This window comes from Microchirus variegatus (genome assembly GCF_963457635.1).
Source record: "Microchirus variegatus genome assembly, chromosome: 23".
Lineage (NCBI taxonomy): Eukaryota > Metazoa > Chordata > Actinopteri > Pleuronectiformes > Soleidae > Microchirus > Microchirus variegatus.
In genome coordinates this window covers 7,782,874-7,799,480 of record NC_139824.1, presented here as the reverse complement: position 1 = coordinate 7,799,480, position 16,607 = coordinate 7,782,874, and the positions used below count along the sequence as shown (strand labels likewise).

At 41.7% G+C, this 16,607-nt stretch overlaps 1 protein-coding gene across 1 annotated transcript in view; it reads right to left on the bottom strand.

Moving 5' to 3' along the window:
• dchs2 (dachsous cadherin-related 2) overlaps positions 1 to 14,672 on the bottom strand; it is a gene marked incomplete at both ends in the record, with an annotated part of 33,233 nt that extends 18,561 nt beyond the window's left edge. The window contains 10 exons of the mRNA XM_083909339.1: positions 408 to 647; positions 1,399 to 2,245; positions 2,893 to 3,062; positions 3,162 to 3,261; positions 4,223 to 4,410; positions 4,506 to 5,534; positions 7,706 to 7,942; positions 9,732 to 9,963; positions 10,038 to 10,229; positions 12,927 to 14,672. Of these exons, the coding sequence (XP_083765465.1) occupies positions 408 to 647; positions 1,399 to 2,245; positions 2,893 to 3,062; positions 3,162 to 3,261; positions 4,223 to 4,410; positions 4,506 to 5,534; positions 7,706 to 7,942; positions 9,732 to 9,963; positions 10,038 to 10,229; positions 12,927 to 14,672 (4,981 nt within the window). The remainder of the gene's footprint in view (positions 1 to 407; positions 648 to 1,398; positions 2,246 to 2,892; positions 3,063 to 3,161; positions 3,262 to 4,222; positions 4,411 to 4,505; positions 5,535 to 7,705; positions 7,943 to 9,731; positions 9,964 to 10,037; positions 10,230 to 12,926) is intronic.
• Between the last annotated feature and the right edge of the window lie 1,935 nt (positions 14,673 to 16,607).

Below are 16,607 nucleotides of genomic sequence, written 5' to 3'. Positions count from 1 at the left end.
TTCAAACAGGAGTCGTCTCAATCAGCAGTAGAGCTGCAACTAATGATTAATTTCACGATTAATCAATTAATCGTTTAGTCCATAAAATGTCAGAAAATGCTAAAAAAAAAAAAAAAATGGAAATGATGATGTTCTTGAATGTCTTCTTTTGTCCACAAGTCAAAATGATTCTGTTTTCATGATATCTTTGTTACTTGGAGCAAAGAAATTAGAAAATATTCACATTCAAGAAGCTAAAACGATCAGAAATCTTGTTTTAAATCATGAAATAAGCTTCAAACCAATTCATCGGTTATCAAAATAGTTGTCGATTAATTAGGTAATCGATGAATTGTTTCGGCTCTACTCAGCAGTGATGAAGAACAAATGTTCAAACTCAAACATTAAGAAGAAAAGACGACCAAAACCTGAATCCTCATCAGTGGCAGAGACCCTGACCGCCGGTTCTCCCGGGTCTCTGTTCTCCTCCACGACGGCCGTGTAGACGCTCTGACTGAAGACGGGCGGCTGGTCGTTCACGTCCTCCACCTCCACCGTCAGAGTCTGGGTGGAGGAAAGCGAGGGAAGGCCGCGGTCCACGGCACGGACGGCGAGGCGATGGAGACGCTGTCTCTCGTAGTCCAGAGGGGCTGAGAGAAACAAAAGACCTGAAGGAGGTAAAAGAAGATGGACGTCAGAGATGATGTGATCAGATCCTAAAAGTAACTTTTCGATTGTTGTTCTATTGAAATGGACAGAAACACAAAGCTTTTATTTTGGTTAATATTATATAACATTTTCTTAAAGCCAATAATGTCAATACCAGACATTTTCCTTTTCAAAATGCTTTGTTGTGCTTTTGAGGGATAAAAGTCCATTTAACATACATATATAAGTGTGTATGTGTGTGTAGATGTATATGGACATTGTCAAAAGTGTAGCTTTTTTAAGTATAATATAGGACAGACATGTATAAGCAATTTACTTCTGTCTTTTCAGTCACTGCTGTGTGTACATTTTTATTTTTGTCTGTGCCATTTGCATTTGTGTAACCAAATAAAAGTACGATTACAACTCCAAATAATTACTTATTAATGACAGTTTGTGTACCCAGATACTTATCTCACTGTTGTTCTTTTAAAATTGAACTGTCGTGAAAAGGCAACAGAATAAATCTTTCTTTTAAGGTGACAAAAAGATCATAAACAAACAGTAGTAAACTAGAAAAGCACTCGGAGAGCGCAGACCTCCGCCAAGGCAGCTCAGCACCCAACTCACCACCCCCCCCGTCACAGATCATGCCCAAAATTTAATCACTTCTTTCTGGTCCCATTGTGGACATTTCCTGAAAATTTCATTCAAATCCGTCTGCGACTTTTCGAGTTATATTGGTCACACACAGACAGACATATACCTCACCTGTTTTCTCCTCTAAAGTGAAGAATCCATCCTCGTTTCCAGCTATGACGACGTAGGAGATGAGTCCGTTTTCGCCTTTATCTCTGTCTATGGCCACAAAGTGATGCAGCAGACTCCCGACCTCCGCGTCCTCCATCACCTGGACTGTGTTCGTTGAGATGAACACCGGTCGGTTGTCGTTCACGTCCAGCAGAAAGACCTGAGCCGTCACCGACGCCTGCTTACGCTCCTCCGTCCTCTTCGTCTGGTCCGTGGCCGTAACGGTGAAGGCAAACCTGGCGGTGGTCTCGCGGTCTAAAGGTGCCACGACAGTCAGGCTCCCTGTGTGAGGGTTGATCTGAAAGGGGAAGTAGGATTTTGAGCCGCTAACCTCAGGGTCGAAGGTCAGAGTGTAGCAGAGGGCGCTGTTAGAAAACGTCCCGTCAGCATCTCTGGCATTAAACGCAAAAGCCAGCGAGCCCACGGCGGCGTCTTCTCTCAGACTGAACGTCACCAGCTCATCAGGGAACCAGGGCGTGTGGTCATTCACATCCTCCACCATCACACTGACCAGTACGGACACGTTCACTCCAGGAGCGAAGCCAGCATCTTCCGCTTCGACCATGAGAACGTACTGCGTGGTGGACTCGTAGTCCAGCGGCCGGTTGACGTAAATGTCACCAGAAAAGCTGTCGATGCCAAAGTGAACGCTTCCGTCACCCCCAGAAATGGAATAGTGGAACTTCCCTTTATCTGAAACACCGACGGAGCCGATGACGGTCGCCGGGTCTGTGTCCTCTCGCACTGTGAAGTGTTTCACAATCTGACGGTCAGTGTAGAGGCCGGGCAGAGCCTCTGATCTATGGACCTGCAGAATGTTAAAAGGTTGATTATTTTATTTTATTTTTGTATTTATTTTTTTATTATTTCAGGACAATGTACATTAATGAACATATACAAAAGTACATGTAAATGCACCAGATTATAGCCCAGAGGCTAATTTCCATCTGTAGTCCATATTAGCTGCGTTGAATCACACACACAGAATAAACTATTCAAGCTTAAAAATAACAAAGGCACATTTAAAGAACAAAACATTAAAGGGATTAAACCAAGTTCTTCATATTACTCATTAAAACCAAATCTGTCTCCATGTGATGCTTCATCGAGTCCATTAAACGGTTCTATTTGTCCTTATTCTTTTATTCTTCCGTTATAAGAGTGAGACAGACATGTGCATGTCTTTGCATTCTTTGCTTTGTTAAAATACACAAATTATACATGTTTTGGTTTTCATATGATGCCCTTGATGGTTGAATATGAATATTTGGGAGTTTGGACTACTGAGTATTTGGACTCATTTTCATTCAGCCCTTTAATAATAAAAATTACATGACCTCCTCAAAAAATAAGTAGTGCTGTGCAAAGCTATATATATATATATATATATATAAATATGGCAGGAATTGAAGTGAAAATGATGCATGACAGTATGGAGGAGAGGACAGACTGTACCTGTACATGAACGACTGCAGTGTCCTCCTGAGGAACGTCTCCTCCGTCCTTGGCGGTTATTTTAAAAGTGTAGTGCGGTTCAGCGTTCTGGGTGAAAAGCTCCGTTGTTCTGATCTCTCCGCTTTTACCGTCAATCTCAAAGTGTCCAAGACCACCGTGCTCAAAATCAGCTGAAAAGAGGAAGGATTCAGTTGTTCATGGCACTGAATATGAAAGCTGTACAGCTCTGCAAAAAAAAAAAAAAAAGAGTAATAAATAATATGACTCACTTATGATCAACGAGAAGGTAACTGTTCCATTTTCTCCTGCGTCCAAATCTTTGGCGAACATGTTTGCCACGAGGGATCCTGATGGACGATCGGCCCAAATCTGAAATAAAGCAGTGAGTCATGTACAGCTATCATCACAGATGTAGAAGGGAAAAAGTACAATAAATACCATATAACATTCTATAGAATCTATAGAAACCAATCCTCAATAACCGTTTGATGTTTTTTGGCAAATGAGTTACCTGGATTGTGATTATTTTTAAATTATGACAGTTATTGTCATCACTTACATACATTTCTTCACCATTATTTAACACAAAACAGCAGACGTGCCGTTTAAGGGACTGAATATGATGAAATTGCAGCTTTTTGTAATATTTTAATAAGACATTTATTTTTAAAAGTGGTTAGAAGGTGGTTATTTTTTAACTGCTATGGTTCCTGCAAACATTTCATATATAGGGACACATCACATGAAATACATGATGATACATTTCTCACTGTTTTTACTCTTTAACCCTATGTGGCACAGATCTGTGACGCAGGTGCACCCCTTGGTAAATTGCTGTGGGAATAATACACAACTCCTTATATGGAGATCCTGGGGGTGTGTGCTTATAGGTTACATATTCATGCTTTAATTCAAGTCTTCTTATGTGTTGTTGAATCAAAGTTATGATTCCTTTTATATCACATTTTTTTGTAGTCATATAAAGTAGCAATAATTGTGCAGAAGTCACAAAATAGACCTTTTTACTTTTTGAAGTGAAATTTGAACTGTGGCGTATTTCCAAATTTCACAAATCCAATACGATTTTAAACATTTGATGTACCTTTTGCTCAGGTGTGTTTATATAGTTGGTGGAAATTAAACTTTTTTTTTTTTCATCAGATTGTCTAGGTTGTGCTGAACATTGCACATTCTTATAGCCTCTGTATGTATATAAACAGCAGCCGTAATGCTCTGTGTTCTAAGGGTTAATACATAATATTATTTTGAAAACTGTTATATGACACTGCTCTTCAGCAGTGTTGTGAGTATATGAGGGACTCGCTCGTACCTGCACGTTGACCTCTTTGCTAGCGGGCAGGTGCATAAACTGTGGAGCGTTGTCGTTGACGTCGGTGACCAGGATGTGAACGGTGGCAGTGGCGTTGAGGCGAGGGTGACCTTGATCTGTGACCATCACCTTCAGGCTGTGCTGGCTGTGCTGCTCCCTGTCCAACGCCACCCAGTTCATGATTTCACCTGAGAATAACAAAAAAAAACAAAGAGTGAAATGAGGATGCACACGAAAGCACAACATGACCTCAGGATGGAGCCACTAATTTGAAATGTTCTACCTGTTTTAGTATTGATGCGGAAGAACTTCCCGTCCGACAGCAGGATGTAGGACAGCTGGGCATTTTTCCCAGAATCCTTATCCACGGCTTTGACTGTTCCCACCAGGCCTTGAGGCGACGCCCCCTCTGATACAGTGAAGTAGTAGACGTCAGTGCTGAACACCGGAGCGTTGTCATTGATGTCCAGCACCAGCACAGTCACCGCGGCCGTCACTGTCGTGTTAACCAGGGAGGCCTCGCGGGCTGTGGCTGACACTCGGAATCGATACGTGGATTCCGTCTCGTAGTCCAGGCTGTGGGAAAGATACAACCATCCCGTCTTTGGATGAACTCGAAACGGAGCGGGAGGGAAGCCAGCTTCTGCCTCCACGGAGTAGGCGAGACCCGAGTTGGACACGTGAGCTCCGCGGGTGCGGTGCGCTCTCACTTGGATGACCCTTGAATCTTTGCGGTATCCCTCGCCTATCTCCACCTGGTAGACCAACGTCTCGAACGCCAGGCTGTCCTCAGCCGCGGTGCGGTCCACGTTGACAGTGAGGGTCAGCGTGGCGCTCAGGGGCAGCTCTCCTTCATCTTTAGCCACGATTTCCAGGATATACCTCTGCTGATGATCCACCTGTAAACTCTGGTTTAAAGTCACTGTCCCAAGGTCGGAGTCCACAACAAACAAACCAAGTTTGCCCCTTTTCAGGTAATACTGCACCCTGCCATTGGCACCGCTGTCATAGTCGTGGGCATGAGCGATGAACAACACAGTTCCTGGGAGAGTGTTCTGGGACACGGTGATGGTGTCGCCGAGTTTGGGGAAGACGGGGGCGTTGTCGTTGACGTCGGCGATCGTGATGTTGACTTGGGTGGTGCTGTACACCGGAGACGAGTCCGTGTACGACTGAAGAACCAGCAGAGCGTACGACTGCGACTCGTGGTCCAGAGGTTTGACGCTGCTGATCAGGCCCGATTTGGGATGAACGGAGAACAAACCCAGAGGATCGCCAGAGGAGATTCTGTAGGACACGGACTCCTTTGAGTCTGTAAAGACAAAAAGCCTCAATTACAAAATGTTCACCTTATGTTTACAGGGTATATGTAGGAATCCTAAAGTTAATTTCAATACCTTTTTAAGACTTTTTCCAACACTTTTTCAAAATATTTTAAGACCTTATCGCCACTTCAAGCTGTAATCAGCAACACAACCCTGACCCTAACTTACAAAACAGTTTAAGTTTGCAATTAAATCTATAGAGCACAACCATACAAAGGAACTCATAAACTGGAAAGGAGCTTGGAAGAATAAATTAAACCAAATAAAATAAACAACAAGTAACACTCATGCGTGCGACTGTTGATCTTGCCGGGCTAGCATGCACCCATCATTGTTTTTAACAAACGCGGGGAAGAAAATAAATACATTCATGCATACTTTTGCGGTCAAACTCTGGACAAAATTGAATATCTATCTTTAAAGCCAGTTGTGTGTGTGACTGTGATGGGCATATCTCGCTGACCGTAAGTCAGAACGACCTAAGATTTTGGATACGAGTTGAGCATGGCCCGATGGTGCGCATCCTCATCAGCAGCTGTCCTCACGGTGGGTGAGACATTTTCACACGGTTCAACGCAGAACATGATGTTATACTGAAACGACGAAAGCCGGTGTCCATTCACCAATACGCGAGCATATATTTATTTAGCATTAGCATGCTACTATTTTTGCGGCTAACTTTGGCGAACCTGTTTCCAAAGGTAAGCTAGCAAGGCTACAATTAGCATTAGCGTAGCTAGCTGTTTTGTGACCGTCAGCCACAAAACAATAAATGTAAATCTCTTTACAAGGCGTATTTGGTTTGCGTCGTGCCTCATGAGGTTGCACAGTGTTTGTATTATGTTAGCCTTTACATTCCTTATCATACATTACCATAACTGAAAAATCTTCTTCAGTTCCCACTATAGTAATATATACTTCCTTCAGGCACTGCACTAGTTATTAAAAATCAAAATCTATATAATCATTCTGTAAGCGAGAGCTGCTACAGATTGTTTGTTGGTCAAGGCAAATTGCCTTGAGGAGTCGAACTCCAAGAGAAACGTACTGTTATACTGTCACACTCCGTAAGCGACAACAAGTTAATTACAGTGAAGATCCCATTAATCTGCTCTAAATGTTTGTGGCACTTCAGCAGTAACCAAGCAGAGAGCTTAACAGCTCTGATTCTACTGTTTCCACTTCAGGTTAAAGCGTTAATCTCTTAATTGATCACAGAACCTTAAATGACCGTCTCGTGAAGTAGAGTGGTTTATCTGAGAAAAGTACGGCACATAACAAGTGGACAATGATGGGAAAATCTTGGACAGCTGGGATCAAATATTTAACCTAATACAAGCTGTATCCCCTTCATTTATGGTCATATTTTTACTTCTTTTATTAAAAATGTTGCTCACTTTTACCTCATCAGATAAACACACACACATTTAAATACTGATAGCGACAAAAACACTGCACACTCTACATTTGTGACAGCATTATCTTTGACCTTTCACAATACAGTGCTGGTATAATATGTTGTACGAATGTCTCTGCCCTTTTTATTATCTGTCATCTGCTTGTGTGATTAAGGAGGATTAAAGATTAATCTGCAGCCGTCCTCTTTGCCTCCCCTGGTCAGGATCCTACTTCAGAATGACCGTTTCTTTATTTTTTATTTGATTACATTTAAGAGAGTGAGTAAGAAAGTTGGTGTTGTCAGCAATTATGCAACGTTATGATATCATATCATTTTTTACACATACGTGAGATGTGAGTTTCCTTATCATCTGACCTGTGTATCCTCCAGAGAGGAATCTGGTGCACGCACGCCATTTGAGGACATTTCCAACAACTATGTGTGACCGTGCAACTCCAACATTCAGTTATACACATTTGTTTTGTGAAGATGTTCATATTCTTTTTTATTTCCTAGAGGATCAATAACAATATGCTGTTAGAGTTTATGAATTAATTTGCTGTATCTGAAATCACTCCTCATTTACTGTGTAATACACCATTTATACTCATATTTCTCTGATTATCTATACTCAATTTACAGCCATAAACTTAGAAAGGATAATAATAGATGCAGTATTGTATATGAGTCGATAACCTTTGGCTAAAAGTAAATATTGGAGAAAAAACTGTGCACTTTCTTCACCAGAGACACACTCACATGCTGGGTGTGTGGCCACCACTGTCCCCACAGGCGTCCCCGGTGCTGTGTCCTCAGGTAGAGTGAAGGTGTAGCGTGACCTCTGGAACACAGCTGGAGCCTGAGCGCTGTGCAGGACGTTGACGGTGACTTCAGCAGGTCTGACCGATGTCAGGCCCTCGCCGTCCTGCGCCGTGACTCTGAGCTTCACACTGGCTGCACCATGACGGGTCAGAGCGGAGGTCAAGAAGAGAGTTCCTGTGATGGACATAAGCTGGTGTTAGGTTTGATTCATTGAGTCTCGAGTCATATTATGAAATAAAATACTATATATGTTTGCAAGCAATATTTTTTTTATAATAGTAATATATGTGTATATACATATACATATATACATACATATACACACAAATACATATATATGTATATGTATATATATATACATATACATATACATATATGTATATGTACACATATACATATATACACACATGTATATACATATATATATACACACATATATATATACACACACACACATACATACATATATACACACACACACACATACATACATACACATATAAACATATATACATACATACATATACACATATATATACATATACACATACACATACATACATATATACACATGCACATATATATATTATTTACTTAACATTTGTTTTTATATTAATAGATTTATGCGGCATCATAAATATGTTTATAAATAATTATTGCAATGTCATGATGGACTATTGTGTAATAATTTTAAGCTCATATTGAACATTTGTTTATTTCCCCACATTTGTGTTATCTAGATCAGCCTCCACTTGACCAGACTAGATGCTCATTGGCCCCCCAGGTTATTTAAGTTTGAAGAACTAAAATAATGTCTGGGTATTTCATAGACATGCCAACAATTCAAGAAACGTGAAAACGGAATAAAATGACAGAATTGTTTATTCTAATCTGTGCAATTAACAAAATCAGGTTACAAAATCACAATAGTCTAATAGATTACTGCATTTTGAGGTCCAGGTCTTAAAATGTGCTAAGTTCATTATCAGTCAGCACGTTGCTCACTGCAGTAGATTGTGACAAATCTTCACCACTTTGATTCATCTTGGAATCACAAAACAGTATCTGGAGGCTCCAAATGATAAACTGCAGCTGATATGATGCACAGCTTAATCACGTGCAGGTAAACTTTTTTAAAATGGCTTTAACACAAGTTAAAAACGTAATGTAGTATGACACGATGCCAATGAGGTCTAATCTTGTAGACACTCTGCCACACGGGGATCTTACTTACAGTCAATCTTACTTACTTGCGTCAGGGACTAAAGACAAACAAGTGGATCTTTTCGACTGAAGCTGCCTCATTATCCACACAGAGTGAAAACAACAACAAAACATAGTATTTCGCCATAATTCCACAAAGAGGAAGTCTTCTACTATGTCTAATGACTTCTGACACTGAGCTGTGTAATGCTGCCCTCCACATGATTTTAAGGGAAACTACAAAAGCCCTAGATCAGCCAGGTGCTTGTGAGATTAGGCTGTTCTCTCCAAACATGTTCAGGAGGTGACTTATGGTGGAGGTAGGGGAACACAGACCAGAAGTTGGTACCACTGACAAACGCTTAAACTCTAGGATCCATCCATTCATGCATTTTCTAATGCTTTATCCTCCACATGAGGGTCATGGGGGCTGACATATGGCGATAGGGCGGGGTTCACCCTGGACAGATTACCAGTCCATCACAGGACCACATAGAGACAAAGAACCATTGACTCTTTCAATCACACCAATTTAGAGTGACCAATTTACCTAATCCCCAAATCTGCATGTTTTTGGATTGTCGGAGGAAGCCAGAGGAAACACACGCACATACACAACTCTAGGATCGTGATACTACATTTTAATTTTCACCTAAATGTATGTTTTCAACCAAGATGAAGTTTTATCCTGTTTCAAAATGGCTACATGTTGTTTTCAAAGCAATAGCCACCTGTGCCTAAATGTCTCGTACCCACTGACCTGTTTGTTTATCCACAGTAAATAAAGTGGACACGTCACCAGGGACGATGTCGTAGGCGACGTGTCCAAACGTGCCCGAATCTCGGTCGGTGGCGATGACGTTGAGGATTTCCGTGCCGGGCTGTGCGTGGCTGCTGATGCTCACGGTGTACTCGTCGGGGTTAAAGACCGGAGCGTTGTCGTTCAAGTCTTCGATCTCGACGTGCACGTAGGTCTGAGCGCTCAGGCCTCCCTGACGATTGGAGAAGAATCAAGTTTGAATCCACAGTTTTGAAAAAGAAACAAATGATTGACGAAGTCGCTCACCGGGTCTTCAGCTTTGATCAGAATATCATGTACGGTCTGTCCCGTATCGCGATCGATATCCTGAGCGACGCACAGCTCTCCGGTCTGTGGGTGGATTTGGAAGAAGGGGTGTTGGTCCTGTTTGTCAAAACCATCAGACAAAGAGTAGAACAACGTGCCAAAGTCAGGACCGTCTGCATCGGTGGCAACAACCTAAAATGAAAAGAAATGAATTGAATATACAGTTAGAGATTTAAAACAATTAAAACTATGTAATGAACATCTGAGAAGCAGTTATTAACCTTGAGAACACAGAGCATTTTGGCTGCTTTTTTCCATTACTATGGTTAAATGTACACAGTATATACAGAGGCTATAAGAATGTGCAATATAGAGTGTCTTATATCCTTTTTTTCAGCACAACCTAGAAAATCTGATGAAAAAACCCACTAAATTTTCAACAACTATATAAACACACCTGAGCAAAAAGTACTCAACATTTTTAAAATCAGATTGAATTGGTTAAATTTGTGAAACTTGGCTAATTTTTATGAACAAAAATATATATATTTCTTTTTATTTCTCCACAATTATTGCTACTTGTGTGTGTATATATGTATATGTGTATATATATATATATATACACACACACACACACACATATAACACCCATATACATACATACATATATATACATGTGTATGTATATATATATATATATATATATATATATACACACACATACATATATATACACACACATATACATATATATGTGTATACATATATATATATATATAGAGCGAGAGGTTCAGTACATTAACGGAGTACATTGATATAGTTGACAAGTGTATGCCATTTTCTATCCACAAACTACATTTAACTAGTTTCTTTAACTTTCACTCAAGAGTTAAACATGTTCTTTGACGATATGAACTGATATTATACTTTATCATAATAACATGTTACAACACAGGTGACAATAAACGTAGTCTGACAAGGAATTTATAAAATTTTTTTGCTTAAAAGCAACAATTCAGTTCCAAAAAAGTTGGGTTTCTTATCTCAGACAACTGAGAAAACAAGAAAATACGGACATTTCCATGATTATTCAAGTCTAAGAATCCCTGCAAGTACTTTCTGATCAGCTCTTAATACTTTATAACACTACAGTAAATCAATGCTCATATTGACTTCACTTACTTATTGATTTATCTGCACTAAAAATCATGTGGTGATTTTGCAGCGTTTTATGTACCGTGCTAAATTGAAATGATGTTTTTCAACAGTAGTAATGCATCACCTGATACGTCACTGGAACCCACACAGTCACTGAATCATCAAACTACTACTGTTCTTCCTAAGAACTTCTACATAATAAAAGCATAAAACATGAAAACATGAGACGTGAGTGAAGTCACACATCTGGTGCTTTTATGTCTCAGTGTGTCTTTGCAGAGAGATGCACTTTACACATAAAACGCTCAACCTTCCCGTCATAAAGATGATATCACCTCAGATTTTATGAAGTTGTGAAGAAATCGGCCAAAGTACAACTACATGAACAACACACCCGACATCATATCAGGAATCCAACAGTGTGGTGGTTATACCTGGGTCTTTGATGTAAACATGTGCCTGTGACTCCCTGGCTTGTCATCATATGAATAGATGATATTATTTAGATTTTATTTTTGACTGTCATCAGATAAACACAGCTTCTATTGTAGCAGCTCTGTGCCAGGCAGTAGCAGTGTGGTACCAGTAATCACATTTGAAGCCAGAGAGCTGAGCTGGTGAGGGTGTGTGTGTGTGTGTGTGTGTGTGTTTAGGAGCAACAGTGATGGCTTTTGTCGTACGGACTGAAGGCTACTTTTGTGTTATGAGGCGAAAAGAAAAGGGACAATAAGACAGAGGCGACACAATGTCCAACATCAACGGTGGAGATTCTGATTGGCTTCGATGATACATTCATATAAGAGAGACACGTCAGGTGGAAAATGTGTGTTCTGACGACATATTAGGGCTGAACGATTTTAAATAAATTCTCAAATTGCGATTATTTTTGACAGGAAATGCGACTATGATTCGCGATATCAGAGGGAATGGTCATTTTTACATCATTATTGCCATTTTCATTCAAAAAGCACATTTATGTGCGATATTTGTGCAGCTCTGTGAGAAACAAAGATGTTCTCTTCAGTCTGTAGAATAAGATGTGTAATAATAATAATAATAATAATAAGGATATTTTGACTTGAACAAATATTGCACCTCCTGCGATTGGAAAATTGCATTAAGCGGTATCGCGATTTCAATTAATTGTTCAGCCCTACTACATATACTTCATAAATGAAGTTGCTTGTGGTTTTTCACAATAAAAGACAATAAAAGTTTATTTCGACTATCAAGAGTGTCGGTCTATCTCGTATATTTAAAGTTGGACTACAGTATGTTGGCCCATTTTGTCCTGTGTCATGGATACAGTGAAATGTTTGTATAGTTGTGGGGTATCTACACTTTTAGAAATAAAAGTGCTAAGCAGAACCATATGAGGTTCTTCGGTGTGTCCTCAGGAGAACCCTTTTTATAAAGGTTCCACCAAGAACCCTTTTAAAACCCTTTATTCAGGGAAAGGGGTTTTTCAGAAGCAAATTCCAGGACCCTTTTGGAAACCTTATTGCATCTATAGGTGCAAAATAAATGCAAAACAATCGGTGTCACTTATGTCATCTACAGACGGAGGTAAAACAGCAAAAACAACCTTCTACCTTCACCCCAATTTGCAGAAATGTCTGACACAGATTAGACATAGAAATCAAAACTATACATCTGACTTGACGAAATGAGTAGTGTGGGGAAATATGCGTTTTTTTAGATTTCACGTGCACCGACTCAACTACTACATACTTGCAAAAAGCAGCTTCCGATGACACTGTGCTCCGGGATGGACACGTTGTACAGCTGTTGCTGGAACACCGGCTCGTTGTCGTTGACGTCCTCCACCAGCACGGTGACCGTGGCCGTAGACGACAGAGCCGGTTCCCCCGCGTCCACCGCCACCACCAGGAACCACACCTGCACCTGGGTCTCCCTGTCCAGAGCCACAGCGGTGGTGACGAGGCCCGACTCTGGGTCAACGCTGATCAGGCTGTCCTGGTCAGACTTGAGGATAGAGTATCTGATGTCCGAGTTGACGCCTTCATCTGCATCTCGGGCCTGCATCTGGATCAGGGAACTCCCCGGAGGAGCATCCTCTGAGATGCTGATGATGTATGCATCCTTCTCAAACACAGGGTGGCAGTCGTTGGTGTCGGCCACCTTCAGGAGGAAGACCATCTCACTGCTCAGGGGTGGTGTTCCAAAATCTGATGCTTGTACTTTGAGCTCATACAAATCATTGTCTTCCCTGTCTAACTCGGTGTTAACACACAAAGCATACAGAAGATAATCCGTCTGCTTCAGGTTGAACTTTCCATCGCCTCCCTCGAGCGTGACAGTGACCCCGTCTTTCCCGAGGTCAGGGTCTGACACTGAAATCCTGGCAACATAGTCCCCAACGGCTGCTGCCTCTGACACCACAGCATCTCCTGTCTCGCTGAGGAACAGGACGCTGATGGTGGGACTGTTGTCGTTGATGTTGAGCACTTTTACACCCACAAAAGTGCTGCTGTACTCGGGCTGAGCGCCGTTGTCCGTCGCGCTGATGATCAACTCGTGAAAAGCTTGAGTCTCGAAATCGAGCGGCTTCGTGAGGTAAACCACCCCCGTGGTTCCATTGATGGAGAAGACTTCATGTGGGTCACTCTGGCGCCGGTTGATCTCATAAGTGATCCTGCCATTGTCACCCAGGTCCAGGTCAGTGGCATGTACCCGACACACAGAAGACATGACCGCAGCATCTTCACGCACCAAGACGTGGTATTCAGTCCTGCTGAACACAGGTGGGTTGTCGTTCTCATCCAGGACATGGATGTTCACGCGAAGGCTTCCCGTCCTGGCGGGGACGCCACCATCGAAGGCCTCGATGGTCAGCGAGTAGAAGTTCTGCGTTTCTCTGTCAAGTTTGGCGTTAAGGACGAGATCCAGACTCGTGCGTTTCACTGAACCACTGCGGTAATCCAGGTGGAACAACTCCCCCATCTGACTCTCTGTAATCCTGTAGCCCCTGGTACCAAACTCACCCTCATCCTTATCCATCGCTCCATCAAGTTGAAACCGACTCCCCAGTGGACTCAACTCTGATATCTCCAAATCAACCTCCTCTGAGGGAAACACGGGTGAATGGTCGTTCACATCTTTCACCTGTATTTTCACTCTGATCATCTCACCTGTGAGGGTGGCTGCAACAAACTCGTACTTGTCCCTGCTCTCTCTGTCCAGGACCACAGCTGTGGAGATGATCCCCGTGTCCGCGTCTATTTCCAAGTCCCTGAACACGTACGAGTCCCTGCTCTCGGAGATGAAGAACCCAGTGCTTGGTCTGCTCAGCCCCGCTCCAAGATCACCAACGATGGTTTTAGCGGGCAAACCCTCTTTAACAGAGAGCGTCAGGTTGAACACCTGCCCGAGGGACTGCGCGCAAAGTAGCGACAGGAAGAGCGTCTGGAGCAGCGACGCTGCGGCATTTCTGCCACCAATTCCTCCTTTACCCATGACTTATAAACCTCTATTTTTGTGAGTCAAAATCCGGCTACATGTTGATGTGTCACTCACTCACACATACGCGTTTTTAAGGACTTCTCCAAACAAAACCACGGCGCGTCTTTACGCGCAGGAAAGCAGCCAGCAGCCATTTCTCCAAAAACAAAACTTCAGCAAGTCATTGCGTGATTTTTGGACAGTTCACAATCCACACATGGACAGAGCAAATCCCTTTGGCTTCTTCACACATCACTGCACCACAGAGTTCCAACTGCGCACAACTGAACACTCCTCCCCGCGGGCGGCGCGTCCCAAGCTGATCTGCTCCATCTGTGGCGCTGATTACTTAGATAGATATTTTGGAGTGATTACCTTGAGTGCCACGTGCAGACAGGTGGCACGGCGTGATGGAGGATCATAAAGTGAATGAGAGCAGAGATTAAACTCATGAGTGAGACGTTACTGTAGCTCCTCCTGCTGTTTGAAGTGAGAACTGCGACCAACAGCTGTTTAAACTAAGTAGGTTTACAACTTGAATGGTTTTGTGTGACAAGTTAAATGTGTTAATAAATTATCTGATTAATTTTAGGCCAACAAAATGTCACAGTATAATGCCAGTTCTACAACATTCATTCAACATATTGGGCCTCATTCATCAAAATCTTCTTAATTCTCTTAATTTCATTTTTTTGAATAAAGTTCCTGAGGAAACACAACATTAGATCCATGATTTGTTCATGAACTAATCTGTAAATCTTTTTTTTAAATCATAAATGTTTGTAAAATATCTCATATCAATATCTCAATATCAGTCAAATGTGTGCAAAAATTCTGTTCTTAATCATAAGAAAATCACAGCTATGAAAAAAAAAAATGTCATAGTCAAAATGAAAACTGCATAAATAGATATTTTTCTAAGACATTTTATGTCCAGTATTGATATACATGTTCAATCTACTATCACGTTTAGATTTGTGAGGTGATATTTGTCATGTAAGATTACTTTCTGAATTAAAATACTTCATATATGGAGCTCAAAACGACACCATACATGGACAAACACTTACTATACTCTATCAGTAGTACACTTTCCACAGAATAACATCTTAAATACTGTATATGAGACACTCTACAGTACATCCACTCTTTGGTAAAGCTGTTATTACTCCTGCAGGTCATAATAGCAGCCTCCCACTGTGCAAGCACGCACCAGGTAACCAAGCAACAGCTGTAACCTGAGCAGTAAACAAGCTCCTTTCCCTTTGTCTGAGATTTGGTTTGCTCAGGAGACTGAAAACTTTGCCTCAGCAGCTTCGTATCATTTAGATCCGTTTTTTTGTTTTTATTTCAGTTAGAGAAATTAAAATGCCATCTCATATTATGCTCTCTTACCAGTGGGACGACCAGGCTCTTGTGAAAAAGGTCTACGACCGCCTCAAGGACGAAGGGCTACCTTTGTGGATGGACATAGAAGGAGGGATAACAGGAAACATCAATGATGCGTAAGGACAGAGGAATTAGGTTTAAACAAACTCCGGTTAGATCTTAATAATACATTTGGATATGTTGCTGTGTGTGCGTGTTTGTTTTCAGGATGGCTGCAGGTGTGGAGGACGCCGTAGTGATTTGTCCTTTCATGACCCCAGAATACCAGGCTTCCCGCAGCTGTAAGAAGGAGCTGAACTACGCAGAAACGAGGGAGGTCATCATCGTACCAGTGATGTTGGCCGAGAACTGGGAGGCCAGCGAGTGGCTGGGTCTGATCACTGCAGGCCTGCTGTGGGTGGACTTCAGGTGAGGAGCCTCCTGACAGAGACACGTAGACAAGTTCACAACACTTTCTGAGTGGGGACGAGCTGAAGACTGGATCTAACGTTTGGCAAAGGACAAAAGGGAAATCAGATACGATCCATAAACACTAAATCTGCTTCTCTGTAAATAGAGATG